Genomic DNA, 13,690 nt, shown 5'->3' with positions numbered 1-13,690 from the left:
TCAAGTTTATTCATTTTTATTAAGCAATACTGTTCACTTACATTCCTCCTCCAGTGTAATTTTTTTTTTTTTAAATTCAATAAATTTTCCTTTTCAAAAAAAAAACAAAACAAAACATACTGAACACGGTGAGATCCCTTATGGATTCATGAGCAACATTCAACCGATTAGGGGACCAAATAAAAACAAAGAAAGGAAAACAGCATTAAGATCCGACAGGGGTAAAGGGTGAACTCTACTGTGCCTTTGACTACACCCTTCTGTAAACTGAAGACACGGATACAGAGGTCCTCTGCAAACATTAACAGTTAAACTCAAGCAGATTACAAGACATTCTTCTGTTTATAATTGAGAAGGGGGAAAAAAATAAATCACTCTGGTGAGGGTTTCTCGCACACAGGGATTGGTCACAACAGATTTTTTTTTAACAAAGTGCTTGATTGACCACTCGCTTTACAGAGGACAAAAAAAAAAAAAAAAAAGATAAAACTGCAGCTTTCAAAAAAAGGGGAAAAAAACTGAATTACAGCTCCTCAGATTGTTTTAAAAAAGACCAGCTCTACACATAGAAGCTAAAAATCGTAATGAGGTGATGAAAACAGGTCTGATTAATTAAGGCAGGCTTTCTGTAAGGCGTTAAAAAAGTCCATTGCTGTAAGATCTCAAAGGAGTTAGTCCAAAGTGTCTCAGTGTGGCTTTGCGTGAAGACATCATCCTGAGTGCAGTGTGTGAAGGGGACTCAAAAAACTGTCCATCTTTATGTGTTTTAATGTGCATGTAGGTGTTGTGTATGTGTTTATATATGCTTTGGGTTTCTCACACTGCTAGGCTGGGTGCTCCTGGGTGTCCTTGTACCAGACAACCCTTTTTGGATCTGAAACACAGAAAAATAACACAATGATGTCAAACAAACATTTCTAATGGCTGTAATATATAATATTTGTGTCAGATACATTAATAAGAATTGCCCGTCACACTACATGATCATAAGCTGATCAAATTGAAGTGCCTCATTGTATACAATCTTGGCCTGTTCTTCAGTGTTGTCTGTGTCAACCACCACACATTCTGAGCAATTAAAGCAATAAGCAGGTAAATACTAAATCAGCCTCCTGGTTGGCTTCATGTACTGTTAACTGGAAAAACACTATGTCTTATTTTACATTATTAAAATGTTTTTTCATATGGTTAGAGTAAAACCCTGCCACAACTTGTTTTTAAAACTGGTGGAAGCCAATTTCACAACATTTCAAAACACCACTATGTCAGAGGTAACGTGGGGAGTCAACTTACCTTTTTTCTGTTTGTTACAGATAGCGTTCCATTCTATGGAGAGAAAAAAAAGGAAAAAAAAAAGAGTCAGTTTGAACACATGCACCGAAATGACAGTTTTCAGAATTAAGAAAAAAAAACATATACACAATGCGTCTTCAGTGCTTCTTGCAGCTCTCACCTCTACTGTGATAGTTTAGAGCCTCCATTAGATGGCGACAACTAAGCAGCAGCTTCCCGTTGCTCTCGTCTACCTCAGGGCGTGTGGTGGGGGTGACGGAGGTAGCGACTGGAACAGGCGTTTCTTCGGGGGGCTGGACTGTGAGAACTGTCTCGAGCTGTGGGTCTGCTGACTGTTGTGTGTCTGTGGGCTGAGATGCGAGGGCGTTGGCAGCGGGGCGAAGGCCGGAGCCCTCTGTGGCTGGTCTCGCCTCGCTGATGAAACTGAGACCCCACTGGTTCTGTAGCAGCACACCAATGGCGGGGCGGTCCTCCTCCAGCGCTCCACTTGCTGCGCCCGCCTTCACCTTGGAGGCGTAACTGACGGCAGGCTGCAGCTTGGCGGGGCTGTCCTGCACTGGGAAGGCAGGCGGGGGCTTGAGCAGTGACAGACTGTCCTCCACCCACCTCTCCTTTTGGTTAACCTTTTGGGGCCGGTCGCTCACTCGGCTGACCCCCTTTTGGCTTTCCCTACGGAGGCTGCGGCCTTTGTGTTGCTGGCCCTTGCGTTCTTTCTCCCTGCGAAAGCTGAAGGGGTGTGTGTGGCTGGGTCCGATCAGTTCGCCCTCGGGTGAAAGCTGTCGGGGCTGCTGGTTTCCTCCAGAGATACAACCTCCACCCCCACCTCCTCCACAGTTGCCTGAGCCAGGTGACAGGCGTCGGTTGCGAATGTGTGGCTCGGAGTTGGTGGCTGAAACGAGGACTGCTGGATCACACAAGGTATCTGACTCACATACAGTGTTGTTGGCTTCCCATGTACCTGAAACAAAGCGTTGACATGTAGGTCAAATATGTGGTATTGTCATTTGCAGTTAATTTTTCTAAACATGCTGAGCTAAAATAAACACTGATATGCATGCATCACGTCAACCAAAAACAAGTTCCAGTTTTTGATGACTAGTCTAGCATGTGAAACAGTCAACTGGAGAACATGAAACTTTGGTCATAGCCTTAGGAAACTTAAAGAAACTAAAAGTCTGTGTACTGCTCTCATTAAACAACCTTCTTGTCTGGTGTTGAGTCTTAACTAGCACACTAAATGTGTCCATGTGGGAGTTCCACACTACAAGACTCTTCCCTTGGCATTGGTTCACAAAGGATCTTTACACTTGGCTGTTTTATATAAAGAAACATCAGGGGTGCATGACACATAAAGTCATGTGACTTTACTGTGCTAGTTGAGTTTTGGCAGAACAACAGTTCCCTGTATTGTTGCCTATTTGCCAAGTTGTGCAGAAAAGAACAAGCGGACCAGATTCTGAATTAAGACGAAACTGAAGTGACATATTTTATGTCTTGAGTGTTGTACAGAGTGTACTGAAATTAAATTTTAAAATTGTCCAGAGAGTGAGAGTGAAAGAAAGTTTTGATAATTGCAATGTGTCCATTAATAAAGTTGTTATTCCATTTATCATCAAACACATCTGAGAAATCATTGGTTCCAACTACAGCTGGGCGATAAGACCGAAATCTCATATCCTGATATAGGTAATTTCATTTCAACGATACCTATCCCCATATATCCGCACATTTTCATTCAATGAATAAATAGTTGGTCTGTGCCAAATGATGAAAAATATTGCAGTAAAGAGTGTGATTTGTGTCACAACGAAATAAATGATAGAGCATAATATGAAATGGTAGACTTTTTTTCTATCGTCACATGATATATAGTCATATTGCACAGCTCTAGTTCCAACTTCTCAGATTGTGGGTATTTGCTTATTTTCCATTGTTTAGATCACTGTAAATATGTTTAGGTTGGACAGAACAAGCAACAAGAAGACTCCACCTCAGGTTTTCCCACACAACTTGGATATTTCTCAATACTTTTCCAAGTAACGGACAAATTGATCCGTTAGGGGGGAAAAAATAGAATTTATCAATGATGAAAATCATCATTAGTTGCAACCCTACAAGTCACTTGTTTGTGTATATATATTATATATACATACACACACACACACACACACACACACACACACATACATACATACATATAAATAAATAAACAGCACCAGAAAATGCCAATCTAAGCAATCATTTTGTAATAAACACCTGTTTGGCATCTTCCTAGTCTTCAACTGGCTACAGTCTATTGCAGCTCTCAGCACCTGTCACCATACTCCTCACTGCTTGCTGGGAATCTTACCATTAAGACAGACCGAGCCATAATGCAGTGGTGGAAGAAGTATTCAGAACCCTTACTTACTAAGTACAAGTACCAACACAGCAATGTAAATATACAAGTAAAAGTCAAGTACGTAAGCATTATGAGCTTGATGTAGTTAAAGTATTTCAGTAAAAGTAGTGGTTTGTTCCCTCTCATTAATATATTATTATATATGACATCATTAGATTATTAATAGTGAAGCATCAGTGTTAGAGCAGCATGTTACTGTTGTAGCTGCTGGAGGTGGAGCTAGTTTACACTACTTTATATACAGTTAGCTAGTTTAGTCCAGTGGTTCCCAAATTAGGGGTTGGGCGCCTCCAAAGGGTCATCAAATAAATCTGAGGGGTCGTGAGATGATTAATGGGAGAGGAAAGAAGAAAAAACAAAGTTCTGATACACAACTCTGTATAGTTTTGGTGAAATATTGGATCATTTATTGAAAGGAAGCCATGTGAGAAGTTTAGAGGAAAAAAAATCACTATTTGGTGGAGCTATTAACAACTCAGACATCTAAAATGTGACCCCGACTACACACTGCTTTGATAAAACGTCAAAAGCCAAAAAGGTTGGAAACCACTGGTTTCATCTTTAATGTGTTGTATTTTAAAAGCTTGTTATATTATCCATTGAGTCAAATCTTCAACTGAAAAGTAACTAAAGCTGTCAAATGTAGTTGAGTAGAAAGTACAATATTTCCCTCTTAAATGTAGTGGAGTGGAGGTATAACGTAGCATCAAATTAAATACTAAAGTAAAACACAGGTACCTAAAAACAACTTCAGTAAACGTACTTAGTTACTTTCCACCACTGTTGTAACGTTTCATTGCTTGTAATTGTTTTCAGTATCAACTGACAAAGTATGTCAGCGGGATATATTTTCCGCGGCAGCAAAATAAAGGACGAAACTCCCCACAGGAGCTCTGCATGGTTACAGACCCTGAGTCACATAACGCTCAGTACTGAGCACACCCGGCCGGAGCAGCGTGTCCGCTCCTCAGCGCCACATCTCAAAGAAACTGGTACCAATTCACCAACCCAATAAGCCCGCCTCGAACATTGTGACAAATGTCCAGAAACTGACTGACTGAAAAAACTCTCCAGTCGCTGATTTAAAGAGTAACAGCTTCATCAGAAGCTCACTGAATACATGTTGTTTCTACGGTGCTTGAGGCTAAAAAGAGCCCGCACCGGTGTTAGCAGACTTTAATTAGCAGTGTCATGGTACAGTGAGGTCACTCGACGGTTTTTATAAGTCTTACGTTACAGGACGGTGGATCAAGTTCAACAGTGTGTCGACAACAACTGTCGTCGAGGAAATGGCTTCACTTTTCACCATTTTTGAGTAATGCCTTGCTAGCTAACTAAGTTTCGTAACCCTCCATTCAAAGCGGCGAGCAGGCTGCTATCGATACCGCTAGCACCCCTGCTAACACCGTCGGCAAGACAACAAAGTAACACCGCTTAAAAGTGAGGAATTTCGGTCAGATATGTCGAAAAGTTGGAAAAACTTACCTGTTTTGATATGCATGTCTTGTTGCTGAATGTGTCGTCGGGTCTAAACCGTTGAGTAACTTTTGTTTACAGCGGAAAGAAAACGTCGGCTCGCTGGAGGAGTCTTGTGCTGCCACCCGGAAGCGACACGAGAATGTGGGTGGGACAGGAAGTCCTCGCAGATAAGCGGTCCGGCGGGAAACTTGGGAGGGAAATTTTAATATTCATCCCGTTTTATAATAACCACGTGGCAACAACGATCTATCTAGTTTGACAACGTGTAAATGTCATTTCAGATGCTTTAAAAGTCAATTTAAGTTTTGCTATTTTAATACTGCAAATACAGCCAAATATGGTGTTACTCTTGTAAAACACTTAACGGTCAAGATTTTCAGTTGCTATGGAGGGCCAAAAGGAGACTGATCAGACTTTTAGACAGACCACATGAAGGCTACATTTGTCATAAACTGTACAGCAAATGTTCTGTTACACTGATTACATGGCCACATAAAGAAAAAACATGCTAAAAATTTAAAAAGCAAACAAACAATAGATGGGCTGGGGATTTAAAATAAGCTCTACCAAAATTACTTTTTTGCAGAATGAAATAAAATATGTGTAATATGAGTCTAAGATACAATTTTATTGGAAATCTTGATCATCTTAAAAACATCCAGAGTGATGCATCACTGTGACTGTATACTACAGTAGTTCCTTGTGCCAAGAGTAGCAGAAATGGCCATAAATGGCTCACAAAACTGGTCCAAGGGGGGTAAATACTTCTGGTATTTGTATTGGCAAAATGAGACTGTAGACAGCACAAACGTTTCAGCCTCAAGCCTTCTTCACTCTGCTGTGTCTTAACTCTGGCAATCTTTATTTACTATACAGTATGACTGAGCCTAGCCTGACTGAGAATACAACAGAGCATTAATTTATTCTACAAGATCAGACGAAGTAATCATCAAGTCATCATGGATAGAACTAGAGATAGTATGTCAGTCTTGAGTGGATTACAGACATCCTGCCCTTTTACCCCCCTTCATTGTTTTCATGCTTTGATCATTTACATCCAAGTCCTTACTATGACCCTAAATGTTATCTATCATCTGTCCTTTGCCCCTTGTTTCATTTCATCAGCTGCATATCCCTGCTGTCCTGCTCAGATAGCTTTTCTTTGTTGTCGTTGTTGTTGTTATAAAGTGTGGAATTACTGGAATATTTCTGTCTTCAGCTCCTAAAAATGACCTAAATCATGAATTTTTGGTTGATTAGGTTATAATCCATAGACATATGCAACCTTTGACAATGGGTCTTAAGTAGACATTGCTTTATTTTGAGGGGTCACAAGCGAATAAGGCTGGGAAATACTGACATACAGCATCTCGTCACTTTGGTTATAGAAAATGGATGGATGGCTAGACTCCACTAGACAACCACAAGTGCTAGAAAGGGTCCCTTTTGACCCTTTAAACACTTGAACTGTAGCTCTAAACACGCTCTTATTTGCTTGTTTGGGAGAGATGCACTTATAATTTTTGACAACATCTAGCTCTTCTCCCTATGGGGGTTTGAATACACCTATTGTAAGTTACTTTGGAAAACAGCATCTGTTAAATAAATGTCATGTATCTGTCTGTCTGACTCATATTTGGATTATATTCATCAGTTAACACCCAAAATACTTTACATTTCCATGTAAAGAAAACCAAACAACTATATTTTTCCAAACATGATTTCCATATAACAGAGCATGACCACACATCAGAAAATGCCTGGGTGGTTGTCAGTTACTCCTTAGATTTCTAAACAGAGCGTTCATCATTTGAAGGGGACAATATATTGACTTGACAACTGTTTTCACCTAAAAAATATGTAATAAGGTACAATTATATCCTCCTGTATTGTAAGGAAATTCGCAAGCAAGCTTATTTGAAAAAAAAAACTCTTAAACTGATTAAACAGTTTTTATTTCTAATGTCAAAGTAACAATTATCTACAAGAAAATACATTATTAGCTTCTGTCAGGTCAAAGACTTAATGACTGAACAACTATGCTCTTCTCCATGTGTGTGCGTAAGTGTCTCTTCAGCCTCGTAGACGTGGAGAAGCTCTTTTTACAAAGCAGGCAGCTGTGCGGCTTCTCCCCGGTATGCGTTCGGATATGCATGTTGAGGTCGGAGGAGCACCTGAACCTCCTCTCACAGTGGGAGCAGGGATAAGGCCTCTCCCCTGTGTGGATCCGTCTGTGGAGAAGGAGCTCACCAGACGTGAGGAATGTCTTCCCGCACTGAGAGCACTGGTGGGGCCGTTCCCCTGTGTGAGTCAGGTTATGCCGGACGAGCGAGGTCGACTTGGCAAACTTCTTTCCACAACGGGTGCATGCAAAGGGACGCTCTCCTGTGTGGGTATTGAGGTGTTCACTTTGAGCACGCTTGGTTTTAAAGCTCTTTGGGCACTGGGGGCAACTGAATGGCCGAAAGTTGCTGTGGCTGCGCTGGTGCCTGACCAGCTCTCCATGTGTGAGGAACGTCTTATCACAAGTGGTGCAGAGGTACGGCCTCTCGCCTGTGTGGATTCTTTCATGTCGCGTAAGGCTCGCCATCTGGGTGAAGCTCTTCTCACAGTAAGAGCACTGGAAAGGTCGCTGGCCATTGTGAGTCAGCAGGTGCCGGTTAAGAATCTGGAGCTGTGTGAAGCTCTTTCTGCACTCTGTACAGGGGTACGGACGCTCCTTGGTGTGGATCTGCTGGTGCTTATTCAGGAGCCACACGTGCGTGAAGCTTTTACCGCACTCACAGGCAAATGGCCGCTCACCGGTGTGTTTCATCTGATGTCTCTTAAGGTCTGACGCTCGGCTGTAGATCTTCTCACACAGGGAGCATTTGTACTGACGCCTCACCACATGCCTCTGCCTGTGCTTCAGCCGCTCCAGGATGCTACTGAAGCTCTCGCCACACTTCTGGCATTTGTACTGACCACTCGCGTTCTCTGATGCATCTTCTGCCGCCACCACCACCTCTGTCGTTATGTCGAGGGGAGGGTCGCAAGTCTGGCCGCAAGTGGTTCGTTCAAAATGCAGCTTTAGCAACCCCATCTGAGTGAAACGTTTGCCGCACTGGGAGCAGAGGAAGGGTCGTTCTCCAGTGTGAATGCGCTGATGTCTGGTTAGATCCCAAGAGTTCTTGAAGCCCTTTTTACATTCCTCGCAGGTGTAGGGGCGCTCACCTGTGTGGGTCCGCTGGTGACGGGTCACGTCTGAGGCACGCGTGAAGGTTTTGCCACACTCTTGGCACATGTGAGGGTCTGGCCGGTCATGGATGGGGAAAGGCTTTGGGAACACCGGGCGCTGGATCGTCTTCTTGGGGGCCACAGCTGTCTCTGTAGCTCTCTGGAGTTTGCTGTACTGCTCAGGATGACTGTGCTCAATGTGCTGCAGCAGGTAGGACTCCTGCATGTGGAAGAATGGACACTCAGAGCAGGCAAAGACCTGAGTGGACATCTCCACAGTGGTACCTACGCAGAATACAGAAAAAAATACGATTGATGATTGTTGTTTCCCTTCAATATGAGAACTGTTTGTTGCCCTTAAATTTAAAGCCACTTTCACCTGTAACATTTCTGGGTTCAAATACGTGGTTGAGGTTGTGGTTTCTGATGCTCACATCTAGGTTCCCTTTATGCCTTCTGCTGACTAGTATGACCACAATAAGTTGGCTGAATATGAAGACACACATTTGCACTATAATTATCAGGTCATTTTTGTAAGGATGGCCAACAACACTAGAACACGGGGGGGGGGAAAACACAAGAGGAAAAATGTCTTCTTCTATTTCGGTTGCCAAAGAACAAAACAGGGACAGTCTTGTGTCTCTGCTGAGTCTCCGCTGGTTAAACCATGTTCTGTATCGTCCTGCTGCTCACCATCATCACCCACACTGAGTTTTAATACATCCAAACATACAAATTAGAGTATTAAACAGTATTTGATTTCAGTTTCCTATTAACTAGGCAAACGGTATTTCCTACACTGCTACACTGAGACATTTATCAAACCACTATTTCAAGATTTCAAAGTCATTTGACAAAATAAACAGAAATACTGGTGAATGGCAACAGCTGTACTGTGTGATTAGCTTAACTGTCTGGGCAGGCTGAAGACGTCATTTTCCAAAAGCTACATCTTCACTCTCTACACTGTAAAACAACTGCAGCATTTTCACATTCATCCACTCTTGAGAATGTTTTCGAAAGTGTACGTTTTAAAGTGAGAACACTGTACAAAGTGTGAACAAAGGGACACAACTGAGAGAAAAAGAAATGTTTTTGAATTTTGCTGGCTTGGAGTGGATATACTCTGGGAAACATTTTGTCTGAAACCTCATTGCCATTTCCAGAATGTTATTTACATGTAGCAGTTCTTTTCTGATTGCAGTTAAGGAGAAGATGAATTCAGTAGCACTCTGGTGGTGACAGACACCACTGCAATGTCATTGACCATTCTCACCCATCTGGCAAAGCTTTGCAAATATCAAACATAATGGATTCAGATAGGAATCCCGAGAGACCACAGGGCCATCCTCACAGCAGTTTAGTGATGCAAAATGTCTATTCCAAACATTTAACTTCAACCACCACATTAAGAGATGGACAATATGTTATAAAGTTAGATTCTGGCTCTTATTTTATCTATATTTTGCTCACATACTGTTGATTTTGAAGCTTTAACTCTTCAACATGACCAACATCCGGTTTACCTTGGGTGCCAAGGTGCTCAAGGCATTTGTGGTGTTGCAGGAGAGATCTCAGGTCATCAGGACTGGAGAGCGCTTGCAAGCAGTCCGTTAGTACAGAGGGGGCAGAGGTCAGCCACGAAACAGCCTGTTTATGAACAAAAGCAAACCAGTCAGCATGAATGATGATATATGGTCCAAAGTGTGATCATACAGTCTGTTAAGAGAGTGAACAAAATAAACTGTATTTGACTTTCACAGTTGGGACTTTTATAATCAGTGAATGATTAAAAAAGCCAAACACATCCACTCATCCACCACCGCTCTTACTTATTGCATATTTCTACACTTGCCTGTTTAACTTCACTATAACCCTTCTTCTATATTGAACAGACATAGCAAGATGAACTCTCAACTAAAATCATTTTAGTTAAAAAGTTTGCATCTCAGCCCACCAGAGTCTCCAAATATACATCCTTGAACTTATATTCCGTAGCAGCTGTGATGTGTTGTCCTACCTGACCCAGGTCTGGTACTGGCAGGAGTTTCTCCAGTTTGGAAAGAAACTCCCAAACAAGGAGCTGCATGTCTGTGTCATAGCTGATACCGTATTCTGTTGGAAAAACCTCCTGAGCAGGACAAAGGGTAACAGTTACTCAAAGTCCAATTGTAAGGGGTCATAATTCCCCAAAAACAAAAGAAAAAAAAAGAAAAAAGAAAAAAAAACACAACAAAAACTGAATGCATGAATAATTCTCTCATTAGCCAGTTGGGCTACATGTGAAGCTGCCTTGCCTGGTAAAAATGCTCCCTCTCTGCTGGGTCTTTCAGGAGCGTTTGGACAAGTTCCAGGAAAATGGCCTCCTCTGCATCCACCTCTGCATCTCCACTCTGGAAGAAACTATCATTGTTACTGGGACCATCTTAAACAATGCCCCATCAGACCAGTAATTACAAGGGGAAGGCCACTGTACTGTACATGTGACAATGACAGAAACATGTTGTAACTTTTTTTTTTTTTGTGAACTGTAATGAGACAATGGTGAAAACACGCTGTCACTTACTCCTGTGTATCCTGGCGGGCGGATTCGTTCTAGGTGAGGCTGTATAGACGAAACGTTGGCTGTTTCCTCATTTCTGCACAACTCAAGAATGATCTGGAGAGAAATGTTTGGTAAAGACAAATTGCAAGATGCTCTAAAATGTAGAAATGTGTCACATATGGATGACAGTGTTAATTTTTGTAACCTGATTTTATCTGAAACACACTGACTCACTTTGGCTCTCAGTCGCAGCAGCAGTTTGCCCCGTTGCTTTGGACTGAGCAGGTCTGGAACTGTTGCTGTCACCAGCGTCACAAACTCATCCAGCTTTTCATAATCAAGAACATCTCTCCGCTGAGCCACTTGCCACAACGCTGCAGAAAGCAGCCGCAGAGGAGGAATCAGCAGCCTTAATGATGTCAATGGAAGGAATATATCTGTTCAAATAGACATGAGGTGGACAGGGTCATTACTGTATGCCTTTCTGAAGTGTCTTCTTGACACAGCATTTTATAGGCCAGTGTACCATAATTATTTATCTTTGTTCTATAGCAAACACACAAATTAGTGGAGCCTGGCTCCAATGTCTGTACATTTGCCAATAACCATTCACAAGTGCTGAGGGTCTGGTGTGACTATTTAGAACAGTAGATTAAAGATCCTCTTTCAGACATGTTTTAATATATATATAAAATACTTTACATTGAATAATAATTTCTCTCGGATGTGCTTTATCCTCAAAAAGTTCAATTATCTTGTTAAAATCCATACAATGTACAACTCCTCCTTCTCTCTTATTAAAAAGTCCAGAATAAATATACAAATATATTTAATTTCAAAAGTTTAACTGCAGGACACAAGATATCTTCTACTTCACTGAGAAGTCCATTTTCAGTGTTTGTGCACTGGAGGCTTCAAGATTCCACATCATACTTGTGTAAATTGCATACTTGACCATGATTGGCTCCAAACTAGTTTTGATGTCACAAATCATGCTTGTAGGCCCGCCCCTTAAAATAAGATTTTCAATGATCACAGAGAAACTTTAAACTTTCAGCAGATAAATGTGAAAACAAACTGCACATACATCATTCTGCACAGTGAAGCTCAAACATCCAACTGTAGGAACAAGAAGGAAAACATATTCTTGAGCAGAGGAGGACTCCTAAGTATCGAAAAAATGAGGGTCTATGAGCAAGTAATTGATTGGCCATTGGGGGAACCTCCTCAATCAAATAAAATAGACCCACCACACTTCCAACAGTGCTCATCAGTAAGTGTGCAGATTAGGAAGCTAAATGAAGAGTAAAAACATGCAAATTACACAACAGGTGACAGGCAGAGCTTGTTGGCTGAAAGCTGTTATATTAAAAAGACTATACAGGCTCCTACTATAGCTGCAACTGACAACACAACATAAACACATTAAAATATGATGCTATCTTGTGCCAGTGTATTTTAAATGAATGCTGAAAACTGTAGTGAGGATTTCCACCACCTCTCCTCACAGTTTTGTGTTTAGCTTGATGTTTTCTACTCGTTGTTCAAACCCCTTAATGTGTCATATTGCAACAGGACAAAGACATAAACCCTCTCTGTGGCACATCATGAGCTCATTTTTTATAGAGCAAATCAGCAAACCAGGCAAAATGCGCCGTTAAAACTTTTATCAAGCACAGCTAACAACAAAACTGTAAGAAACCAAACGCTATCACCGCAAGCTAAAGGTACTATGCGAGTAGGTTAGCTCACTGTTAGCTGTGACACTTGTTCGACAGTGTAGAAAAACGGACCTGTGTTTTCCAACTGACATGAACTGGCAGTCGTTTCCATCATGAAGACGATGTGAAGTCACTTTTAGGTCACTAACTTTAGCAACACACTAGCATAAGGTGGAAAGTCAGATTTCAGTTTCCTAGGATGGTGACGGAAGACCCGCCCTATTCTGCCTCTGATTGGCTTATCCTGGAATTCTTACCCTAACCCCAACCAATCTTACTCCTCGTGCCTAAATTTTACCAACCCAACCAACGAAGATAACGAGTACTGGCCAATGAGAGGCAGAGTACAGCGGGTCATGACCTCGCCATCCTAGAAAAGAATAATGTCTCCCGGTGGAAAGCCATTTGTTGTTACTTCCCAATAAAGCGGAAACACGTATGGTAACTTGCTTTCAAAATAAAAGTATGGGTTTCAAAAATACATATCTAAATAGCACCAACTGATAAATACAGGAGAGGTTCAACATTTCAGTCCAGTTACTAAATGAAATACACTAACTAGTTGTAAACTTACTTTAGGATATGAAACAATACAGTGCAGAAATAACTTTACAAGGCAAAGTTACACAGCATTCATAAAATAGACAGATTTTATGAATGCTGTGTAACTGCTGTGATGAGCAAATTCACAACTTTATCCCACACACTGTAAATCCATTTATATTTTCCTACCGAGTCAGACTGAACACAATCAAGACTTTGCGGGAACATAGTATTTTCTGACTCTGAAAAACTAAGACTAATGTTGTACTAAGTTATAATAACAGACATAATAGAGACAGATAGAGATTTGACATGTGTGTAAATGAAGACTGCCAAACCACAAACAAATAGTAACCATTTAGAAGGTAGGCAAAACACTTTATTTGCAGTATTTTTCATGTGCAAACTCACAAAGTTTTAGTGTGCTGACATCAGACTCCAGACCACGTCACATTCTTCTTCATAGGGTTGAAGTAAAGTCTTGTTTCTCTG

The 13,690-nt window shown here is 41.4% G+C and overlaps 2 protein-coding genes across 2 annotated transcripts; both read right to left on the bottom strand.

Annotated features, from left to right (window-relative positions):
* si:ch211-214j24.10 (uncharacterized protein LOC558894 homolog) lies at positions 1-5,336 on the bottom strand. Its single transcript, XM_042402799.1, has 4 exons — positions 5,180-5,336; positions 1,454-2,251; positions 1,294-1,326; positions 1-874 (listed from the first exon to the last, which is right to left on the bottom strand). Exons 1-4 carry the CDS (start codon positions 5,193-5,195, stop codon positions 825-827), a joined length of 897 nt encoding a protein of 298 aa, XP_042258733.1. The 5' UTR covers positions 5,196-5,336; the 3' UTR covers positions 1-824.
* Positions 5,337-7,111: 1,775 nt separating this feature from the next.
* Positions 7,112-13,039, bottom strand: LOC121891082 (zinc finger protein 2 homolog). Its single transcript, XM_042403815.1, has 7 exons — positions 12,728-13,039; positions 11,169-11,371; positions 10,956-11,048; positions 10,687-10,782; positions 10,410-10,520; positions 9,916-10,039; positions 7,112-8,674 (listed from the first exon to the last, which is right to left on the bottom strand). The coding sequence occupies exons 1-7, from the start codon at positions 12,768-12,770 to the stop codon at positions 7,188-7,190; spliced, it is 2,157 nt and encodes a 718-aa protein (XP_042259749.1). The 5' UTR covers positions 12,771-13,039; the 3' UTR covers positions 7,112-7,187.
* Between the last annotated feature and the right edge of the window lie 651 nt (positions 13,040-13,690).

The sequence above is a fragment of the Thunnus maccoyii genome, chromosome 23, assembly GCF_910596095.1.
Source record: "Thunnus maccoyii chromosome 23, fThuMac1.1, whole genome shotgun sequence".
Taxonomy (NCBI): domain Eukaryota; kingdom Metazoa; phylum Chordata; class Actinopteri; order Scombriformes; family Scombridae; genus Thunnus; species Thunnus maccoyii.
The sequence above is the reverse complement of the archived record's forward strand: the minus strand, read 5'-3'. Positions and strand labels throughout refer to the sequence as shown.

What these genes read in the sequence shown, in the direction of transcription:
- LOC121891082 (XM_042403815.1), bottom strand. Translation starts at nt 12,770, where the DNA reads ATGATGGAAACGACTGCCAGTTCATGTCAGTTGGAAAACACAG. An exon ending in TGCTGCGACTGAGAGCCAAA is followed by an intron (nt 11,049 to 11,168) that starts GTGAGTCAGTGT and finishes ATTTCTCTCCAG; the next exon opens with ATCATTCTTGAGTTGTGCAG. An exon ending in CAGTACCAGACCTGGGTCAG is followed by an intron (nt 10,040 to 10,409) that starts GTAGGACAACAC and finishes GTTCATAAACAG; the next exon opens with GCTGTTTCGTGGCTGACCTC.
- si:ch211-214j24.10 (XM_042402799.1), bottom strand. An exon ending in TCTAAACTATCACAGTAGAG is followed by an intron (nt 1,327 to 1,453) that starts GTGAGAGCTGCA and finishes TTCTCTCCATAG; the next exon opens with AATGGAACGCTATCTGTAAC. An exon ending in CTGTAACAAACAGAAAAAAG is followed by an intron (nt 875 to 1,293) that starts GTAAGTTGACTC and finishes TCTGTGTTTCAG; the next exon opens with ATCCAAAAAGGGTTGTCTGG.